The sequence below is a fragment of the Lipotes vexillifer genome, unplaced genomic scaffold (assembly GCF_000442215.2).
Source record: "Lipotes vexillifer unplaced genomic scaffold, Lipotes_vexillifer_v1.1 scaffold2029, whole genome shotgun sequence".
Taxonomy (NCBI): Eukaryota; Metazoa; Chordata; class Mammalia; order Artiodactyla; family Lipotidae; genus Lipotes; species Lipotes vexillifer.
Genome location: NW_006773424.1, coordinates 284,913 through 308,019, shown reverse-complemented (window position 1 = coordinate 308,019; position 23,107 = coordinate 284,913). Strand labels below are relative to the sequence as shown.

The following is a 23,107-nucleotide window of genomic DNA, read 5'->3' as shown; positions in this document are numbered from 1 at the left end:
AGCAGCGATGGCAGAGGAACAACAACAGCCGCCACCACAGCAGCCTGATGCCCATCAGCAGCCTCCCCCCAGCGCCCCCAACTCGGGGGTGGCTCTGCCAGCCCTTGTGCCCGGGCTGCCAGGGACAGAGGCCAGCGCGCTGCAACACAGGATCAAGAACTCCATCTGGTAAGAGGATCCTCCATCGCTGGGGTAAAAAAGCCCAGGCACATTTCTGCTGCAAAGCGGGTGGGGGGCGGCGGGCAAGGGAGCCGAGGAGGAGGCTGATGCATTCATTGAATGGGGGTCTCCACAAAGTCGGGTGCATATTCATAGGACCTCTGGAGGTGTGGGGACTTTGCATCAGCTCCTGGGCTCCGGAGCCAAAAAATGCTTTTGCCCCCTCCTCAATTTCGAGTGCAGATAAACAAGTCATTTATGTTTTTCACTTATGTGCAAGAGGAATACGGGTCGAAATTAAGTCATGGTGCATGATGGTAGCATGAATTTGGGACTGAGGAATGTAAAATGTGTTTACTCCTTTTTGCAGTCATACTGGGAGGAAGAAGTGTATTGTGAATTTTCACCAAACAGACACTGTGCGTAAGAATATTAATATGCAGCACAAAACCTAATGTGTCTCTTCCTTTCAGTTGGTTTAGCTGCTGTTTCTGGATGTTTTTGCCTTCTTTATTCTGAGATTAAAATTCTCTTCCAGGGATCTTAATCTTTGCATTGATTGTGAAGAAAGTGTTTCTTTAGTATGAGATATTTTAAGGTGGTAGTTTACACAGCAAAGTGATTTTCTAATTTAAAAGGATGTGTTTAATTTAAAATAAATGTGTTGCCATTCCGTGTGTCTTTTTTTAGAAACCATGGATGAAACATCCTTTGCTATTCCTATACTTTCTTGTATGAGAATTTCCAATATTTCAACATTAGATTAAACTCTGAAAGACTGGTAGCAGTCTTTTAATAATTAAATACACTGACTTAAGCCTGTCCTCTGTTAGAGCCATTGCAAATATTCTTTGAACATGAACTTGCATTATTTTTGTAGGGTTCTTCATTAACTGACATGTTTTAAAAAGTGTAGTGCTATTTTAAAAATGGAAAGCATTATTTGGAGTTTAGTCTAAGAGACTGCTTTTAATAGAAGTTTAAAAATAGAATTAAACGTGGTGTTTAAAAAAGCTCTGATTTTAAAAATGAGATCTTGCATGTTCATCATTGAATATGATTACTGAAATATCAAAACTCCTTACTTTTTTTATATTGCAACTTAAAAAGTATCATAAAACAACTGGCCTTGCAGTACAATATTTACACATTTAAAAACTGACAATTTTTGAATACAAAATTAAAGTTTGTTGTATAGTAATTTCATTATTTTCTTGGCATACATCCATATTGTCATGATGATAATATGAAGTAGGTCAGTGCAGGCTTTAATAGTTTCATACTACACAGTAGTTGGCAGCTGAGTGTCTTGCTTTCAGTTTTAATTTTAAAATGAAGTTTAAATATTTTAAAGGAGAATTTTTTAGGGTTAACAATAGTCCTGCTGTGACAGTTTGAATAGGTCAGATAAATAGGATTGCCTTGTGTGTGTGCGCGTGTGAGAGAGAGAGAGAGAGAGAGAGAGAGAGAGAGAGAGAGAGAGGGAAGGCTTTATTCTTCGATGGATGCCCTACCCCCTTTTAAAGCTGTAATTTAAAGGAAGAGATGCTTAATCTCCTTACCATCAAGGTTTCCAGAAACCAGGTTCCCCCCCCCCCCATTAACTTGATGTAACTAGTGTCTCTGAAATCTGAATTGAGCACTTTGGTTTTTACATTCAGGTAAGGGACATCCAAGTTAAAGGACTAAAATCTTTTAAGAAAGGCAAATTTTGAAAGTTGAATTAGTAAGTATATGTTTTAATTTATTATGAGAGCAGTAGGGGAAAGGAACCTTCACCTTATATTTTTAAAATATGCATAAGTTGTATAGGCAGTGGACTGAAGTGTTTGTTAATGATAGTGGAGTGGTGCTCTTTTTGGTATATCATGTGATTTAATTATTCTTTAATTGATAATTTATATTTACACATCCATTACAACTTAACTGCGCTGATATTAATGTAAGAAGAACTTCTGAAGTACAGTGTGCTTCAGTTTTTGGTACTTGCTCTGAAAAGAAAAACTGACAACAAACACCTTAATCCCCCAATGTACAATTTTATAGCTTCATTTTAAAATTGTACTGGCACACTTAGTAGCATTTAATTTTCAGCTTTAGAAATCCTATTTGCAAAAATTCTTTCTTTATATTTAAAACTTTAGAATAAACAACGTTTGTGGATCATAAACAACGTTAGTGGCTCTATGTAATATATAGACTCATAGCCGCTGCTCCGAAAGACTGGGTTTATGTTATTCATCAAGTGACTATATAAAATAAAGACATTAGAAAATGAAAGCTCCTTCACCACAATCTCTTCCTAAGAAATAGTGTGTGTATGTGTACAAAATTAAAATGACTTTTAGTAGGTAAGAGTGCAGTTCTTTAGGTATCTCTTTTCACATTTTTTTGAAGCAACAATATCTTTTTACCAATTATTTTATCACTTGATAATGTTCTGAAAGATTATCAGTTTTGTAGTACATCCTATATCAACCTTTGGTATCATTACTAATGAGAATTTAAAATTGCATTAAACAGAAATATGGCATTTAATAATTATCAAAAGGGTTTTGCATTTAGGTTTATCATAGTTTCTAAATTATTGGACTTGCAGGTCACAAACAAGTCTGAACTTGTCCTCCTATTTTACAAATATACAGTATGCGATATAGGCCTTTAGCTGGATAATGAATTATTTATTATCTCAGTTCATAATCTATTCTGTTTAGTAAACTAAAATACTGTTAGATAAAAGTATGACCATGGTTATTTCAAGCATTAAAAATGAGTCTTTGGAAAAAATATTAAGTATTCAGAGTTGAAATCATGGTACTTAATGATTAACATCAGAAACCAGATTTCTTAAGAATTGGAAATATAATGTATTTTTAAGATAATTCTACAAAATAAAGTTACTAACTTGATAACTTGATAGTCTTGTAGTATTTGTGTAATATATTTATGGGTATCTTCAGCTTAAGTCCAATGTAACTTTCTTGGTCTTCCTTATTCCCACTCCATAGACAGAGGTCCAGATCACTTACACAACTCACTTGAAAGGAGATTTATTTGCAGAGGTGTGTTTTAATACTGAATATGCTATAACATAGTATTTATATTTTGAAAGTAATAGAAAATAATAGAATTCTGATATAAACTTTTCATTAAAAAAGGAAAGCTAGTAACTCATACATTATTTTCTAAATAAAAACTCATACTGGCAACCTAAAACAAAGCCACAATCTAACCTCACTGCAAACTTCTTTAACTTACATTGCACCCCTCTTTGGTTACCTAAAAAAAGAATACTGAAGCAAGTTTTTCCTTCCTCTTATCTCCCAGTGTCTTCACAGTTTAAAAAAAAAAAAAGAATGTTTGTATTTAATTTAGACCAAAAGAATTTAAGTGCTTTTCTTTTCCTTTTTAAAGCAGTTTTTCCTGAAACCCTGATAGAATAAAATTACTGTGGAAAAATTGCATTTGAAATCGCTCTGCCTGTTTATGATTAGTTATGTTTAAGAATAATCATACCTGCATGTTTGGGAGTGATTAGCATATTTGGAATTAGACTGTCACGTAGACGACAGACATTTACCTATAAATTCAAAAGAAATCATGATGTTTCATTGTAGAAAATGTTCTAATACTGTATTTACTCAACAAACAAATTCAGGGATTCTTAAAAGAATTCGTTGTTATCAGTTATTATTTTTATTTATGTAACTATTTTCAAGTAAGACCTCAAAAACCATTTTTTTAAAACAGTTCTATATGATGTGTCATTATTCTACACACTTTATGGAAAGAGATAAATTGAGTGACAGGGAAGCTATAGGATTCCTCTGATTCATTGTCAGATCCTGGGAGCAGTGCTGTGGCGATAGTTCCTTGTCTTTATTTAATCCTGTAAGTCATACAGAGGTCTGAATCTGGTACATTTTAGATTTAGAATTTAAACCCAAATTGAGCAATTTTGTTTTACTCTCTTATTTCTTAGTTGCAGCGAGCAAAGTACAGCGATCCATACGTTTTTCTTATTAGCGCCATATTTGTTCTGATTTCTGTCCCCTGTCATAGAACTCAGTAGTTCAGTTTTGTTCTTGGCTCTGGGACAGGCAATTTTTAGCTCTAAGGAATAGTTATTGTTTCTTCAACTTCAGTGGGAAACATTTGCTATAAAGCTCATGACTTTAGAGTTTACTTTAACCATAAGCCCAGGATTTTCATTTTGCTTTAAAATTAGAGACTGACTAGTACATCAGCTGGCTTTTAAACATTTTGATTAGTTGTTTGACATGTCACCTACCGAGTTCAACCTATCTTCCATACCAAGCACACCAAAGACTTAGTGTCCTTTTAGCTTGTCTATATTGAGGCCAGCTGTGATGGTACATCCTAGCACTAAGCGTTTCTGATTCCAGAAAGAAGGCAATTCCTTGTTCTCCTATGATCAGAAACTGATGAAATTGTCTTCCCTATTGCTCAGAAAGACAAGTTAAGCAGTTTCAAACCCCTCAACTTTATGGCCTCGTTTAACTTAGGTACTGATTATGTGTGTGTATAAATTATTGACCAGTTTGCTCTCCCCATTGGGAGGTGTCTTGAATGATGTAATGTGCAGAACTGATTTGGTTTCTGTGTCACTATTAGTTTTTGGTATTATTGGGGGAAATGAACTTCACAGTGGTAGGAAAGGCAGAAGTGTCTTATTTGTTATGAAAGATGCTTTGAATAAAAACGTCAAATCACTTTTTATATTAGAAAAATGTTACACACTAAAACTGTACAAATGAAAATGAGCATTGTCGTTCACTCAAATTTGAACACTTTAAGCAAGAACAGTGTTTAAGTACTCACCTGAGTACCTGCTGTATACAAAGTACTATTCTAGAGACTGGCATTTGAGGAATGCCCATTCACATGTAATATTAACCTAAGCAAAAATGTGCAATAAAACCTCTCTTTCATTCAGTTAGAGGACCAGGGAATGCGGTGACAAGTGCCAAAGCATGGGAAAAGTAGACCCCTTCGTTTCCTTGTCTACCAAAATGAAAGCTTTATACTAGATGACCCTGCAAGTTCCTTTAGCTTAAATTTCTATGGCTCTGTTACTAAATTAATATTGACAGCAATAATAAAGCAGACCATAAGTACAGTGAAAGACTAACATTTAATCAATCAGCAATCAGCAGAACATTTTCAATGGACGGATTGTTAGGTTTTGTCAGTGTTTCCTTGGGTGCTAGCCCAGGAGAACTACGTGAAGGTGTAATTCACTTATTGTTACCTTGTGCAAGAGTTCTGTTATGTGAGATTCAGTCTGCAAATATTTATTGAGCATGTATTACATTTAATGTATTCTAAGAGCTGTTGTTGATTATGCAAAAATATGTGAGACTATGTAGTGCTCCCTGATGTTGGGGAGTTTACTAGTTGCTAGTTGAGAGATTGCACTAGGGGGGTTATTTGTGTGACTGTTTTGTTTACGAAGAGGTGCTCAATACCTAAGAGCATGTCACATAGGAACTTTTCTCCTGTAGTAATAATATAATATTTTAAGGCAGTAGAGAGTGTTATATTGTAAATTTGGTTATGTAAATAAGAAAGGTGTGTATTCTTTTCAGAAAATTGAGTGTTGAGCTTCACCACTTTATTCATCAAGGGTAGACTTTTTTTTTTTTTCCTGTGGTACGCGGGCCTTATCACTGTTGTGGCGTCTCCCGTTGCGGAGCACAGGCTCCGGACGTGCAGGCTCAGCGGCCATGGCTCACGGGCCCAGCCGCTCCGCGGCATGTGGGATCTTCCCGGACCAGGGCACGAACCTGTGTCCCCTGCATCGGCAGGCGGACTCAACCACTGCGCCACCAGGGAAGCCCCCTGCATTTGGTCTTTTTAGTTGCTTTCTTTTCTGCTTCCTTGAGGTTCTAAAAGTTCAGGTTAAAGAAGAGTAACATGGGCCAATAAGAGGAAGACTCTTTCTGCCCTGGGCAGGATAATAAACAAGGAACAATAAGCTCTGAAGCCTTAATGCACTTGATTGCTGACTATGAGATTAAGGTAGTTAACGCTTAACCTTAACCCACATGAATAAAAACTTTAAAACATGATTTAATTTTTCTTTCTTGAGATGTTTACTTTTTTCTGTGTCATGGACTGTGTACTTCCTATTCATAAGAGGAAATAGAAAACAATGAGGTTTGGTTAATTATGTACAATACCTCTATCAGGCATCTATTACAGGAGCTCCTATATATATTACAAGAATGTGTGGGAGGTGAGGTTTTGTATCTCAGAACAAACTGAAAACATACAGGTGTATTCCTTGCTATTTGTACCCTATTTGGTTTCGTAATTTGAAGAGTGAGAGGTCGGAGTGACAGGTTCCGAATCTGTTATGTTTTGGAATTTGGGGAAGCAAGAGTACATATGGTGGGAAATACCATCTCCTCCAAATAGCTTTATCTTAAAAAAAAAAAGAAAAAATTCCTGAACCTGTTTGTGGTGGTCTGGGTTTGGATAGGAAGGGTTCAGATAGCAAAGGATACCTTTACACTCATTTCAACACAGGATTCAAATGGACTTGAACTTGCATGCCACAAGTCTGATTAATGAGTGATGCCTACCAAGGGCATGGGAATAGGAAGTGATGGTACATATGCCCTATATTTACCTCCCCTTTTCTTTCTGAAATCCGTGATTTTTAGAATTTGAGCTGTGTTATAGGTAAAGCATCAGAACTATTGGTTATCTTGGAGGATGATTCCCTAGAGCTTTGGGGTTGCCATCTGTGATTCCTAATTTTAAGATACAAACCAAGCATGTAGAGCACTTGGGTTTGTGTTTTTCATTCTTTTCTTGTGTTTTTATTTTTCTGTGGCTTTCCTATTTTGATGATCTTTTGCTGCTAAGTAGCTTCAAGATGGGAATGGGATTACTGTATTAATTGGCTACTTCAGTTTGTATTATCCATAACCCTTTTTCTTTGCTTTCATTATCTTGTTTCTCTGCTTATGCCTATGCTGGTCTTTTTACCTGCTACCTTAAAAACCCTTCTCTTTTTTCTGTTGATGTAAGTGTCTAACTTTAATATCCAACTCATGTGCTACTGCTTCCATGAAACTTCTCCCAACTCCTAAGGAACAATGATCTAAAGTGTATAAATTAGTTTTTTCCAGTAATTTAGACTGGCCTTACCTGAGATGAATCCATTTTAGTGAATTTTTACTGGATTTAAATGAAACATTCTCATTTTCCAATATGTAAAGTTTATAGGAATTCAGAGACCGAATATACCTGAAACAAAGCAATCACTGCATAATAAGTAGTTTACAATATGACAGTAAAATATTATTTGTATATGGGAGAGCCAAGAATTTGCCATTGTTTTTGCAGTATACATGAAATTTTTAAACTGTAATTGGATAAGAGTGTCACTTCAGTGATATCTTGCTTGGAGCAAAGTTGGTGCTTCTGGGAGGTTGGGAAATGTATTTGAACAAGATGCTTCAGTTAATGTAAGTGAATCATTTCCCTAATTTGATTGCATTCATTAGATTTATTAACTGCATTTGTGTATAAGCAATCTATGATCAAAAAATTAACTGTCAAATTACTAAATGCATGATCCCTTTTTCTGCAGTAGAAGATATTAGCAAGCTTTGTTTGGGCAAATTCTGTACATACAAGTTCCAAAGAAGTGAGAAGGTCAACAACTAATCCTGCATTTATGGAATCAAGTGGTGAAAGAAAACTGAATTCAGTGCACATTTATTTTAATGTCTACTACATACAGGCATAGAAAGATTAAAAAGCAATATGACACTAGCTCTACCTTACATTCACCCTCTGTGTGTAGTTGTATGCAACATAATTGAATTTAACAAAAGTAAGATTTTGTTACATGCAGTGATGGTGTAATCAGTGGTATAAACAAATACAGAATTAGATGAGAGAAAGATTCAGTGAGGACAAAATAGTTTTATTGGCAAAATTCAGGATCATGGCCTTAGCAGAAAATCAAGGGATGGGCTATTGATCCAGATACATTTAACAGTTTGCTTACTGGGAGGTCTTTATTCCCACTATCAGGAATTAGATTCAGAGTTGTGGATGACAGTAAGCCTTGCCAGTAATGAGACTAATTAGAGGAAAATAGCTTAGGACAAAGTTTGCTTGACTGAGGAGTGGGGTTTTCACCAATCACAATCCTCTCATCTAAATTTTAATGCACAGAGGTGGAAGCAATAATATAAGGTAATAATAGAGAAGAAAAGGACGAGGGTGGGTGGAGCTGGGGCAGGGGACCAGAACTGCTCCAATAGCAGTCTTGGCAGGGGACTGTGTACCCTGAATTGACTCAGTGAATGATGCCACTTCATGAAGAGGATTAGAATATTTAATGTGGGGGTCCCTCATGTATCTCATTAAGCCCATATCTTGGCTCCTATATCTTGGCATCTATATCTATGTACTTTTCTATTATTGGAGGCAGTTTGCTTTCCCCGTTGGATTCATCTGTGTCCATATATTTAGGGAATTTGTTTTAACACATACCCCTTTTCTGTCAGCATCATCAAACTGTTCTTTTCCATAGGCTGCTTTTCCTGTGGCTTTATACATGCTTAGGACTTCCTTAAATCAGCAGCAAACAACCTTGGAGGTTTTGCAGTAAAACAAACAGTTGATCCCTCAAAGACCTAAAGAGCTCATTCATAGTCAAAAGAAAAACGTCATTAGGTAAGTGAATGAAGAATGTAGATACTCATTTTATAGGAAGAATAGCATAAACTATTAACAAATATGCAAAAATCTTTACTCTCGATGATAATAATTATAACAGAAAAGTACTATTTTTCTGAGCACTAAGAAAAGGTTTAAGAAATATAGTAATTATTGCTAGCTAATCTTACCCCTGGTGGTTTTACTATTTTCCTTATCTCTTTCCTTTCTGAGACTCCGTTGTTCATTTTGTAACTTTTCTTCTGATTATTAAGATTCCTTCGCACTTTGGAAATTCTCATTCATTCCTTTTTGAGAGTCACCTTTGTATCAGCTGCTCTGCCAGGCATTGGGGATTCCACGGGCAAGGATGTAGGATCTCTGTTTTCGGGACCTTACCTCTGATTAATGTTTTATCTGTTCTGCTGCTTTCCTCTAGATGCTCTTTAATTGTGCATATCCAAACACTTACTTCTCAGCCATCCATTCTTTTCCTCTTTTTATATCTTTGCTAAAGTCACGAAATAGATAGGCTCACCAGACAACTCTAACCACATCTACTCATTCATTCGCCAGAGTACAGGTTGCCACCATTGTCACATTAAACTTGGTATTTTCACACTAACCCTTCTTCTATGCCATGATGCCTTGCCACCTCAATTTGCTTTCCTTACCAATTATTCTAGTTCTTTTGGTAGTAGATACCCGTGTTCCTTCATTCTATAAGGCTAGCAGTATTGGCTTCATATTTGATTTTTCTCTCTCATCCCTTGCCCAATATTTTAACATGTTGCCAAGTTCGCCTTGTCACTTAAGTTTCTCCCTATCTTCCTATTTCTACTGCCAGGACCATAGCTAAGTGCTTTACTATCTCATTCCTGGATTATTACAGCAGCAAAATGGCTGTTCTCTGCCCCTGGCCTTTCCCCCTGTTCAATGATGCTGTATACTGCTGCCAGAATCAGTCTCTAGAACATCCTTTTTTATGTATCTAAAGCCTACAGTAATTTCTTCTTGCCCCCCGTACCGTGATTGAATATTTGTCAGGTTTCAAAGGCCTTTGTAACCTAGTCCTGTACAGTACATCTAGCCCTACTTCTTGCTGTTCACAAGCATTCAACTCCACTTCAGTGCAGCAGGCACTTCACTGTCTGTCTTATGTTTTGTGGTCCTGCTTTCACTCCTACTTTGTATCTTTTCTAGAATCTCCACTCCCCTGTCTCCAAATCCTGCTTAATCCCATTTTAACTATTTTGAAGTCATAGCACGTTATTGTACTATAAAACATTCTTTAGCAACCCTAGTCCATATTTGTTTTTTCTTGACCTCATGTTGTATATTGAGGTCTGTACAATTAAGCACTTAATCACTCTTAATTTTTTTCCTGTGCTGTTTCAATCAACAGCAAGTTCTTTGAAGCTAGGGGCAACATCTTTTGCATCTTTTTATTTCTCATGTAGCAGTAGGTACTACTGAATACCATTTTTGTTTACTATATTCTTAGAGGTAATTTTTCTACATATTAATGTTTCTGTATTTTATATATTTAATGAGGTAATTTCCTCCCCAAACAAGTTATTAAACTCATGATGCATTTTACATAATAGAGGCCTTATAGCAGTTCTTTTTTTAAAAATTATATTGGCGAAACTGAAGTAATCATGTGTTTCGAGTTTCAGTTTCACTAGTCAAATGTCTTTCACTGTATTTAGATTAAAAAATGATGTATATCCCAAGTGAGAGCCGTTGTGTCCCTCATTTAAAAAATACTGAGCAGATGACTACTACATAGTTCTGTAACCTTTCATGAATGAGTATACAGTAGTAGAGTTGACCCTTGAACAACATGGGTTTGAACTGGGAGGGTCCACATTTATGTGGAATTTTTTCAGTAGGTATGTGCTATGGTACTACACCATCCGTGCTTGGTTGAAACCGCAGATGCAGAACCACAGATACTTAGGGTGACTGTAAAATTATACTCAGAATTTTGACTGCAAAGGGGTGGGCAGCCTGTCCTCCACATTGCTCAGAGGTCAATTGTATTTAGTTAGGGTTTTCTGGACTGATCAGCTGTGTCCCAGCTTAGTTCCCAAGTGATAAACTTGGAATTTTGAAGACTCCCTTAACATTGAGCTGGAGATAGATTCTTTTAAGTTTGGTCCTGGTGGAAGGTTTGACCTACTTATTTTGGGACCCAAGATCCAAGGCTAAGGTAACTTGTTGAGTCATGACTGAAGCCTGAAGACAGCAAAGGAAACCTGTGAGTGAGGACAAGTAACTGAGGGAGGTGGATTTATCTGGGAAATAAGGAGGGAATGACTAAAATATGAAAATAATTCTGAGGGCCTGAAGTATTTCAGATTCATAAAACAGGCTAGTCTGCTGGGCCTGTTTATCTGACATGGAGCCTTTTAAATTTGTTTATTTGGCCTGCTAAATATTCTTTCAGAGAATAATAATATTCTTTCAGTTTATCTTTAAAAGACTTTTTAAGCTTTAAAATTGTATTTATACGATGCTGCTTGGTTTATTAGAACAGTGGTTGTCAAATGGTGGTCATACTAGCATCACCTGGGAACTTGTTAGAGCTGTAAATTTGGGGACTCTACCTCAGATTTACTGTAACAGAAACTGGGGGTGTGACCAGCAGTCTTTGTTTTAGTAGCCTTTCAAGTGGTTCTGATAGATACTGAGGTTAGAGAACCACTGGCTTAAAGGAGATATCTTATAATAAAATATTAAGCCCAAGTCTTCTCTGTGGCAGAGCTTTAGTATTCTCAATTCTTGAGTACCCCAGGTAGAGTTAGTAACTCCTTTATTTTAATTTTCATAGTACTTGAATATAATTCTGCTATAGCATCATTTACACTGTGCTGTAAAAGATTTCCACTAAGTTGAAATCTTTAGTTTCAGTAATTGTACATTAAGTGAATTGATGAATAAAAATAAAACAGATAGTGCATAGTCATCATTGCACTCATCCCTGGTCAACAGTTTAAAGACAGGCAGTCAGGCACACGATACCAGTGACCACATGTGCAAGAAAGTATGGGATGTATAACCCAGGAGTCAGCAAGGTTTTTCTTCAAAGGGCCAGATAGTAAATATTTTTGGCTTTGTAGGACATAGAGTCTTTGTTGCAACTACTTTACTCTGCCATTGTATTAGGAAATTAGCCATCAATAACATATTAGTGAATGGGGATGGCCAAATTTGTTCCACTGCTGGCAGGATTTGGCCCTTAGGCAGTATTTTGTGGACCCCTGTATACCACTGCTACCTGGGAGAAGTATGCAAAGAATACAGATAACTGTTCTCAATCTTCACTATCTTACATTGACAAAGAATGGATGCTAGTCACCTGCTTGATATTAATTGTCTTGTAATTCTCCCTTGGGTAAAACCAGGATTATATGCAAAGCGTATTAGAATACAAATGAGAATTATATTTCAGCAGTAGTCGTGACTCAGCTCCCAGTGATGATAATAAAGTATACTGACTTTTGATTTCTGGTCCAACATATAAAGAACTTGAAAGTCTTCACTCCTGTTGTCACAACAAGAATAAAAGGAGGAGAAAAGTAACCATTTTGAAATACAGCCAGAGCTCTTTGTTCTCTTTAAGAAGGCCTGCCTCAAGGGAAACTTTTACCACAGCCTAACCAACTGGGGCTTTACCAAAGCCTAATTGACCTGAGGGAAAGAAAATACCCAACTCCAGTCCCCTCTAGTCTTCTATGTGGGGGAAGGGAAATACCCAGCTCAGGCTCACTAAAAGACCTGAGACCAGGGGCTTCCCTGGTGGCGCAGTGGTTGAGAGTCCGCCTGCCGATGCAGGGGACACAGGTTTGTGCCCCGGTCCGGGAAAGACCTGAAACCTGATCATAGGACAGTAGAATGCTCCTCACCCCCACCCCCAATTTTACCACATCAGTAGGGCTTCTGTATAATAATGGGATTACAGCTAAAACAACTATAAACCTCAGACCTTGCTTAATAAGTACCTTATTATAGGTACTCTCAAAGACAACACGGGAGACAAAAACAAGGAAGTTAGAGAAAATTTTACTTTCAGGCACCACAGCAATGGCAAACAATTAACGCAGCCCAGCTCCTAGACAGATGAACATAACACCTTGCAATAAGGAGCTATCTATCTCAGTTCCTTTTACCCAACATCATGTCTGTCTTTCAGCAAAAAATTACAAGGCATGCTAAAAGGAAAAAAGCACAATCTGAAGAGGTAAACCAAGCATCAGAACCAGACTCAGATATGACACAGATTTTGGAATTATCAGACTGAATTTAAAATCACTAGATTAATATGCTAAGGGCTCTAATGGAAAAAGTGGACAATATGCAAGAACAGATGGGTAATGTAAGCAGAGAGATGGAAACTCTAAGAAAGAACCAAAAGGAAATGCTAATAGTCAAAAGTACTATAACAGAAATGGAGAATGCCTTTGATGGGTCCATCAGTAGACTGGACATGACTCAGGAAAGAATCAGTATAAAGTATGAAGATATCTCAATAGAAACTTCCAGAACTAAAATACAGGGAGGAAGAAAGAATGAGAAAGGTGGAACAGAATATCCAAGACTGTGAGACGACTACAGAAAATGTAACATGCATAATTGGAATACCAGAAGAAAAAAGAAAGAGAGGAACAGAAAAAATATTTGAAGTTTAATGGCAGAATTTTCCCCAATTAATAACAGACAGCATACCACAGATCTAGGAAGCTCAGAGAATACCAAGCAGGATAAATAAAAAATACCTACACCTAGGCATATTATGTTCAAACTGCAGAAGATTAAAGGCAAAGAGGAAATCTTGAAAGAACTCAGAGGGAAATAACCACCTTACCTACAGAGGAACAAGGGTAAGAATTAAAATAAGACTTCTCTTCAGAAACCAAGTAAGCAAGCAAGCAGCCAAGAGAATAGAGTAAAATATTTAGCATTGAAAGAAGGAAACCACCAACCAGTGAAATTATCCTTCAAAAGTGAAGGAGAGTGCTTCCCTGGTGGCAAAGTGGTTAAGAATCTGCCAGCCAATGCAGGGGACACAGGTTCGAGCCCTGGTACAGGAAGATCCCACATGCCACAGAGCAACTAAGCCCGTGCGCCACAACTACTGAGCCTGTGCCCTAGAGCCTGTGTGTCACAACTATTGAGCCTGTGTGCCACAACTGCTGAAGCCCACCGCTTAGAGCCTGTGCTCCGTAACAAGAGAAGCCACCGCAATGAGAAGCCCACACACCACAATGAAGAGTAGCCCCTGCTCGCCACCATTAGAGAAAGCCTGTGCACAGCAACGAAGACCCAACACAGCCAAAAATAAATAAATTTAAAAATAATAATAATAAACATATATTTTTTAAAAAGTGATGGAGAAATAAAGGCTTTCTCAGACCAACAAAAATTGAGAGAATTCGTTATCAGTAGACCTGCTTTGAAAGAAATGTTAAAAGAAGTTCTTCAAAGAGAAGGAAACTGATATAGAACAGACACTCAGGTCTGCATAAAGATAGAAAGAGTGAGAAGGAATAAATGAAGATCAAATAAAATCTTATTTTTCTTTAATTGATTTAATGGCTAACAGTTTGTTCAAAATAATGCGTTTGGTAATTATAGCTATGGTTAAGTGAAATGAGTGACAGTAATGTTATAAGGGACTGAAAGAAGGAATTGGGAATACTCTTAAAAGGTACTTGCACTAACTGTTAAGTGGTATAGTGTTAATTGAAAGTGAACTTCCCTGGTGGCGCAGTGGTTAAGAATCCCCCTGCCAATGCAGGGGACATGGGTTCCAGCCCTGGTCCAGGAAGATCCCCCATGCCTCGGAGCAACTAAGCCCGTGAGCCACACCTACTGAAGCCTGCACGCCTGGAGCCCATGCTCCGCAACAAGAGAAGCCACCACAGTGAGAAGCCCGCACGCTGCAACGAGGAGTAACCCCCGCTCGCAGCCACTAGAGAAAGACCGGGCGCATCAACGAAATCCCAACGCAGCCATAGATAGATAGATAGATAGATAGATAGATAGAAAGACAGACCAGGCGCATCAACGAAATCCCAATGCAGCCATAAATAGATAGATAGATGGATAGATGGATGGATGGGTAGAAAGAAAGTGAACTTAGAGCAGTCATAAAAGTATCCTAGGGTAACCAGTAAAAAGATTTAAAAAGGAAGTATAATTGACATGCTGAGAGTAGAGAAAATAGAATCATATAAAATGCATTTAAAAAGGAAGTATAATTGACATGCTAAGAGAGTAGAGAAAATAGAATCATATAAAATGCTCAAATAAAATGAAAGAAGGCAGAAGGTGGAGAAGACCAAAAAAAAAAAAAGGCAATGAATAGTAGATAGTTGCAAATATGGTACATATTAATCCAGCTGTATCAATAATCACTTTAAATGTGAATGTTCTAATTACACCAAATAAAAGACAGAGGCTGTCAGAGTAGATTAAAAAACAAGCCCCAACTATATGTTGTCTACAAGTATTACTGTTCTCATACTTTGGTACATTTAGTAACCAATTACTTCTAACATAGCTCAGGAATATGTTTTAACTGAATTTGAGAACCTTTGCTATAAAAGTTGCAAGCAAATGGTGAGCAGTTTAAATGGTAAAGAGCTCAAGGGAGAGTGGCCATGTTTTGTGCCCAGTTTTGTCTATAAACTATTTAATATCCATTTAAAATTAATTTTACAAGTAATTATTGAGCATTTCTTATGTAGATTCTGATTTTTTAAACAGCTTTAATGAGCTAATTTGCATACTATTAAATTCACCTGTTCTAAGTATACAATTCAGGGGTTTTAGTATATTTACAGAGTTGTGCAGTCATCACCATGATCTAATTTTAGAATGCTTTCATTTTTTCTAAGCAATTGACAAATTAATTATATTGACTAGAAGTGGAAAGGTTATTTGTCTAATTGTAATTCTTCAAGGTCAAAGGTAGTAGGAGCATTTGAGGTAGTATTTTTGTTTTACCTGTTGATGAGACTTAACAATAGTACATGGGTTTCTAGAAACTCAAGAGATGAAGTTGCATTTGGCTCTACTCTTTTTCCCTGCAGTCTTTGCTTGTCTTTATCCTCTGTGGACCAGCCTTTCATTACTTTAGATATGCTAAAAAGCTTTCTTCTATTTAGGTGCTTTCTGCTAAAAAAATTTTTCTAAGTATTGCCTTGAGCTTCATCATAACTGGTTAAATACTTGTGTGAGTCTTACTATGGCACACATTATTTTAAGACATTTCTACTTTATGTATTTGTAATTATAAAGCATAATATATCAGCTGTCACTTTTTTCTTTAACATGTTTTTGAACCAGTGAGGTAATTGTACTGTCCTAAATTAATTTTCTCTTTAAGATGGTTAGAAATTTTCTCTGCCAAGCATAAAAACTTACAAAATAGAGTAACTTTTATTTTAAAAATCTTACATATTTAACAGTTTTAAAGTGAAAGTAATCAGAATCACAAAGAGGCAGTCCAGTGCAGTGGTATAAGTCATTATAAGATATTCTGAAATTAGTTGCCTTGGTTTGCCACTCAAGTCACATAACCTTTTGAAGTTGTCTCCTTTATCAGTAAAATGGAAACAGTAATAGTTTTTACCTGGTAAGGTTGTAGTGAAGATTAAATGAGATAATTCATGTAAAACACTGAGTACAGAATCTGGCACATGGTAAGTACTCAGTAAATGTTGGCTACTATTTTTTAACCATGGTAAAATTCAGAGAACTTTTTCACTTTAACACACAATCTGTTTACACAGAGAATTCAGGTTACTTCCTGATTCTAATTACTGAATTACTGTACTGTGATAGAAGGAACCATATTTGAAGGAAGTTTTCCAGGCTGAGGGAACAGCAAATGCAAAAGTCATGAGAAGGCCTCCCCAAGGAGGCCAAGCGATGAGAGTGCATCAGAGTGTACAAGTGAAGTCAGAGATAGAGGGGCAGATTTGTTTAGGGCCTTGCAGGTCTAGTAAGCAGTAAGACTTAGGCTTTCCTTCTGAGTGAGATGGGAGCCACTGGAAGGCTCTGACCAGAGGAGTGACATGATGCTACTGATGTTTTAAAACGCTCACTGGTCCACACTTTCCCAGCCCTAATACCCGCTTGGTAAATTTCTGCTTATCATTCAGAGCTCAACTCATATAACTCGAAAAGGAAAGAATCTTTCCTGAATAATTTAAGGTAAGTCAGGTCCATCACTCTCCTAGGTTCTATTTCTTGTTGCCATGCATTACAATTGTAGTAAAATAGTTGAATAACTTCATAGTCTCCTCCATTAGAATATTAGCACCATAAAGACAGGGATTGTATCTCTCAAAGATATTTCCCCAGTGCAGTGAATGCATGCATGTATACAGGAGCTAACTTAATAACTATGTACCAGACTTCTTTTAAACTGGAGGTTTAAAGGAGGTCTGGGGCAGCTTTCCTGCTATTCCTTCTCCCACCTTCCACTGTCTACCCCTCATGTCATGTTTTAAGTTATAAGTTACTAAGTGTAGGAGTTATAAATAAAAATAGCAAACTTTAGTATTTTTACCATTAAAAATCTTAAGTTTTCTTGATAAACCATTTTCAACAGTACAAAAGTATAGCTTATTTAAAATTTCTGTTTAGAGATGATCTTTTTGAATGTCTAAATTAGTGTTAATATAGGCAGCATTACCAAAAATAAATCATTTTATCAGAATTCAAATTGATATGTATTATCTCAGGTTGGTGTTTTTTAGCTTGAAGTATGAAACATTTTTCTGAAACTCTCCCACATATTCCTTTTTCCCTCAGTATGGTAGATTTTACTGGTGTGTATATATGTATATTATAGTATGTTTTATTGTGAAGAAGTATTAAGTGCTCTTAATAGAAATTTGTTAAATTTCTTTATAATTTCTCATTGGGGAGGTAGGGGAGGAGAAAAAAAATGATGTTGTGGTGTCACTGCCCCACTTCTTTATTTTTAATATCTGGAAATGATGACATGTCTGATTAGTACAACCTGAGTGTACTAATCAGTATGAGGGAAACAGTATGAAGGAAAGTCTGGCATATAGACAGCCTACGCACTTAGCTATGATCCTTAAGGCTTAATTCTGGGGAGATGTGATTTATTTCTTGAAGGGCATTTCCAGGGAATTCAAGATTAACTAAACACATATGTTTTTATGTCTATCTCAATTCTTTAAAAAATCTTTCTGATCGCTTTTTTCCCCTTGGAGAGTAATAAAGTTTTTATTCACAATTTCTTGCTTGGGGATTTTGGAGTTTATTTTGTTTTTTGTTTTTTTTTTAAACACAGAGAATTCCAAAAAAGTTTCTCCTATGTAAAATGGATCTGAAGAACCTCCAAACATAAAGAAAGCTCTCGTTTGTTCTTTGGCTTGTGGTTCCCCACACTTACTCCCATCCCAGTGTTGGGTGCCACTTTTCTTGGGGCTGCATTCTTGTTTTTATGCTCTTCCTCTCTGGAGGGTTTCACACATTATGTGCTCAACTATTTATAGCTTTTCATTCTATATATCATGTATACCATAAAGATAAGGAAATCTTTGGTTATGGACTTAAATACTGGTGGGTAATTACATCAGGGTCACACTTTTGTCATGAGAAAGAGCAGGTCTTAACACAGTGTATAAGTATTTACAGTTTTCTCTGTATATTACCTTCTTGTTCCATCTTTGCTTCTAGCACATTTAAGTCTGGGTTTTCTTTCTCAGTTTCTTTCATCACTGTCTGTCTTTTTTTCCTCCAGATCTGCCTCTGCAGTTGGCATGTAGCATCTGTTTGTCACTCTTCCCAGAGCTATTCCTTGTTCTCTATCCTTCTCTAGGGGACTTCCCTCAGGATAAGTAACGGTGGATATCTACCCTGTACTTCCTCTTGATCTTCATAGTTAATCATCAGTTTCTCATTTCTTCTAGTCATTTCTTTAGGCAGACTCTCTGTGGCCCCAAAATATTTACATTGGTCTAGTACATTTACTTCTTTAAACTTCTGTTTCATAAATGTGGATCATCTCATCTAAAACAAGACAAGAGATAATTTCCAGTAAATTGTGAAGTCTTTCCTCACAGTGCTCATATTAGTACAAGGTGTTTATAACAGCTAATTCAGAACCTCCTAGTTTGTCTCCCTCAATTTTTCTCCATCCCCCTTTTTTTCTATTATTTTGTTCTCTCTTATTCTTTTCCTTCCCCCCTCTTCTTTTACGTTTTTTTCTGTCTCTTACCTTTCTCTCCCCATCATAAAAGAAAAAACTTTATGTAATTTATTAAAATTGTATGTCATTTCTTAAATTTAGAATCTGAGAAGTTGATAGCTTTATATTTTTTTTATCAGGGTATTTCAAAGCCTAATCAGGTTTTTATCCTTTTTTTCTTTTTTTGGCCACGTCTCTCTGCATGCGGGATCTTAGTTCCCCCACCAGGGATGGAACCCATGCCCCCTGCAGTGGAAGCGCGGAATCTTAACCACTGGACCACCTGGGAAGTCCATAATCAGGTTTTTAAAGAAAAGATGTGATGCGCCTTTGCTATGGAAAAGATTATGCAAAATCATTTAATAATGTACTGTAGAGAAGGTGTTAGTCAGCAGGCAAGTTTAACAGAAGGAAGGGCTGTGCTCGGCTGATTACTTTCTTGCTTTAGTCTCCAGATATAAGGCTACCAAATTCCCACCAGTTGAAGACAGATAGGAATTAAGCTAAAAGGACATTTTGGGATACCTGACTCCTGAAGTGAGAATGTGAAGTGTTGTGAATTCTCTAAAATTTCAGCTTATTTGGGTAGACATGCAGCTTAGTCTTGCTTTATTTAAATAACAGAATAAGATCTCTGTAGTTTAAAATCTTTTTTTTTAAGTAAGTTGGAAGTTGTATTCCAGCATTGGCAATGCAGTATGAAGAATTTAGAGGTTGCTCAGACAATTGCTTTGCTGGATGAAGACAAAGAACTGTGAGGGACTATAAATGAAACCCAGCTAGAGAAATTCAGGGTTTTTTGGTTGTTGTTTTTTTTTTGTGGTACGCGGGCATCTCGCTATTGTGGCCTCTCTCGTTGCGGAGCACAGGCTCCGGACGCGCAGGCTCAGTGGCCATGGCTCACGGGCCTAGCTGCTCTGCGGCATGTGGGATCTTCCCGGACCGGGGCACGAACCCATGTGCCCTGCATCGGCAGGTGAACTCTCAACCACTGCGCCACCAGGGAAGCCTGAGAAATTCAGTTTTATAGGAAATTGTTCTGGGATGTCAGTGCTGTAGTGTGTTTGCTATTTGAGTATATAGCTGAGGTTATATGTGTTTAATCTTTCTGGTAATTTAAAGAGATGAATGGGCTTTGGAGTGATCATGGCAGATTAAAAAACAAAACAAAACTGTATATTTTAGACCTGTATAATTTGGCTGTTTTGGATTGCAATTATTCATCCCTTGAGTTCCAAATATAAAACTGTTACATTAATAATATTTAATAATATAATTTTGTTTGTTACTGTCATTTATATTTTTTAAAAATTTAGAATCATAATCAAGTTGTTATTTCAACTATAATACAAATACATGATAAAAAGGGCACCACAAATGAGCAGGAGGATTATTTAAGAAATGGTGTTAGTACAATTGCTTAAATTTAAAGCTGCAACTCATAGCAGTCATCAGTACATTACAGATGAATAAATGGTTAAATGAAAAGAAAAAAAAATGGGTCGATTAAAATAAAAGACTAAGAACAAAATAGAAATCAGTTTTGGTGTAGTGAAAGATTTTTTTCTGTTAGAAGTAGTAGAAGACATCTCAGAACAAACCCCAAAAAAAGAAGAAAAAAAAGATTTTACTACTTAAAATGAAAAACAAAAAACTTAGTAATTTTTTTTACCTCCTAGTCCAAATTAGAAGACAAATAGAACAGAATAAAATTTAAATGGTTATGCTCCCATTAAAAATGACTGAGGAGAATAAATGAATAAAATATTTTGATAGGCTCTTAGTGGAATAAAAAAAACAGTATAGTTGCACAATTTCATACTCATAACCAAACATACACACACATGTGCACATACACACACACCCACACACAACCCTAATCTTGGAAGAGAGAGTGAGAGAAGAACACACCAAAATACTGCCTTTCAATAATGTTGGGAGTGATGGTGTGGGTGATTTTCAAAATTATTTATTTTATTTTATTTTTAATATTTTTGAGCTTCTCTGAAATGCTTACTTACTTTAAAAAATATTTCTTTTAAAATTGCTTACAGGATGAAGTCTAAACACTTCCTAGTTTGTTTCCAGCTTTTCTTCTCTGTCTTACTTTCTCTTACACAGTGTGTCTACCAGGGACTAGCACAATGCTTTTTATAAAATTTTACAGAAATTTTAATGTGAATACCTTCAATTTGTTTGATTTCACAGCATGGCCCGCCACATCTTATTTGTATTAGATACTGATGTATCACACATTTAGGTTATATGTCTAGCCCTGGAGGATATCCTTGCCTTGCACCCCTTGCCTGTTAGGTGTTTTGGAGTTTGTGCTCTTCTCTTACAGATCTGTCACATAGTCTTCATCTCTTTTCCTTGGCTTTGGCTTCCCTTTTCCCTCTGCATATTCAAAGACAGTTTTCAAAACATAATTAGGCCACCCCAGTTTACTGTATTCTTTCCAGTGTTTCTTTTCCCCCATTTTACCTTGTACTTCCAGTATAGCACTTATCACAGTTTGCATGTACTGTATTTTGTGCTGTGTATGTCTTTCTTTCCCAGTAGATGTTGAGTCCCTGATGGGCAACAACCATATCTTATTCATCTTTGTATCTCCCACAGTGCTATGTTATCAAATATTTATGGTCTTAAGTTGATATAAATAATAATTTGTCACAGTTTAAATCACGAGTCAGAAAGATGTTTTAGTTCTTTTTTTACTTATATGCATTTATTCTTGTTTGATATGTAATCCAAATGCACTGTCTTTTTCAAAAAGATCATTTTTTACATCTTCAAAGCAAAGAATATTAATTACAGAAAACTTATAAACATGTTTCTTTTGTTTTTTTTTCTATAAATAATTTTTGTTTTGGTCTAGTTTAAATCATATTGTATAGTTTATCCTTCTTTAATATTCATATAATGATTCATTCAACAAATAATAAGTACCTGCTGTTAAGCAGGGATTCTTTTAGAACTCTGGGGTTATAGCAGCAAACAAAATAGTAGAAAATATCTGCTTTCATAAAGCTTGCAGTGTAGTTGAGGGAGACAATAAACAATAAATAAATACGCACACACACACACACACACACACACAATAAGTAATATGATGGTAAATTATATATACACATATACCACCATTTCTTTATTCATTTATCTATCAGTGGACACTTAGCTTTCTTCCACAGCTTGGATACTGAAATAATGCTGCAGTGAACATAAGGGTGAATATATATTTTTGAGTTAGTGTTTTTGTTTTCTTTGGATAAAGACTCAGCAGTAGCATTGGTGGATCATATGGTAGTTCTCTTTTTAATTTTTTGACGGATCTTCATACTGTTTTCCATGGTGGCTGTGCCTATTTACCTTTCACCAACAGTCCACAAGGGTTCCCTTTTCTCCGTATCTTTGACAACACTTGTTATTTCTTGTCTTTTTGGTAATAGCCATTCTAACAGGTGTGAGGTGATAACTCATTGTGGTTTTGATTTGCATTTCCCTGATGATAAGTGTTGTTGTGCATCTTTTCATGTGTCTGTTAGCCATCTGTATGTCTTCTTTGGGAAACTGTTTATTCAGGTCTTCTGCCCATTTTTTAATTAGGTTGTTTTTTGGTAAGGGCTGTAATCCCTAAGAAAAGGAAAACTCAAGAGGTGAGCTCACTCTGGCTTTCCAGACTGCAGCTCAGGGAAGTAGAGCCCACCCAGAGACCAGAGATTTAATGAGATGGTGGAAACAGTGATTGGAGTGCATGGCTGCTGAAACAGCTGGAATTGGACGTACTAGAAAGGAAGGAGATACTTATAGAAGGAACTTCAAAAATTTCAAAAGTGATTGTCAGATTCTTTGGCTAAATAGTGACCTCCACATGTGCAGGACAGGTCTTTTTTCAGAGAACAACTACTGGGACCTTTAAGTCAACATGAGATTCTGAAGGTCACACGGTGCTGACAGACAGCATTTCAACCAAGCAGATTGGAAAGATCTTGCTGAGCACCTTGG

The 23,107-nt window shown here is 36.5% G+C and overlaps 1 protein-coding gene across 1 annotated transcript in view; it reads left to right on the top strand.

Annotated features, from left to right (window-relative positions):
• Positions 1-7: 7 nt before the first annotated feature.
• RFX7 (regulatory factor X7) overlaps positions 8-23,107 on the top strand; it is a 146,199-nt gene continuing 123,099 nt past the window's right edge. The window contains 1 exon segment of the mRNA XM_007448322.1: positions 8-168. Within this exon segment, the coding sequence (XP_007448384.1) occupies positions 8-168 (161 nt within the window).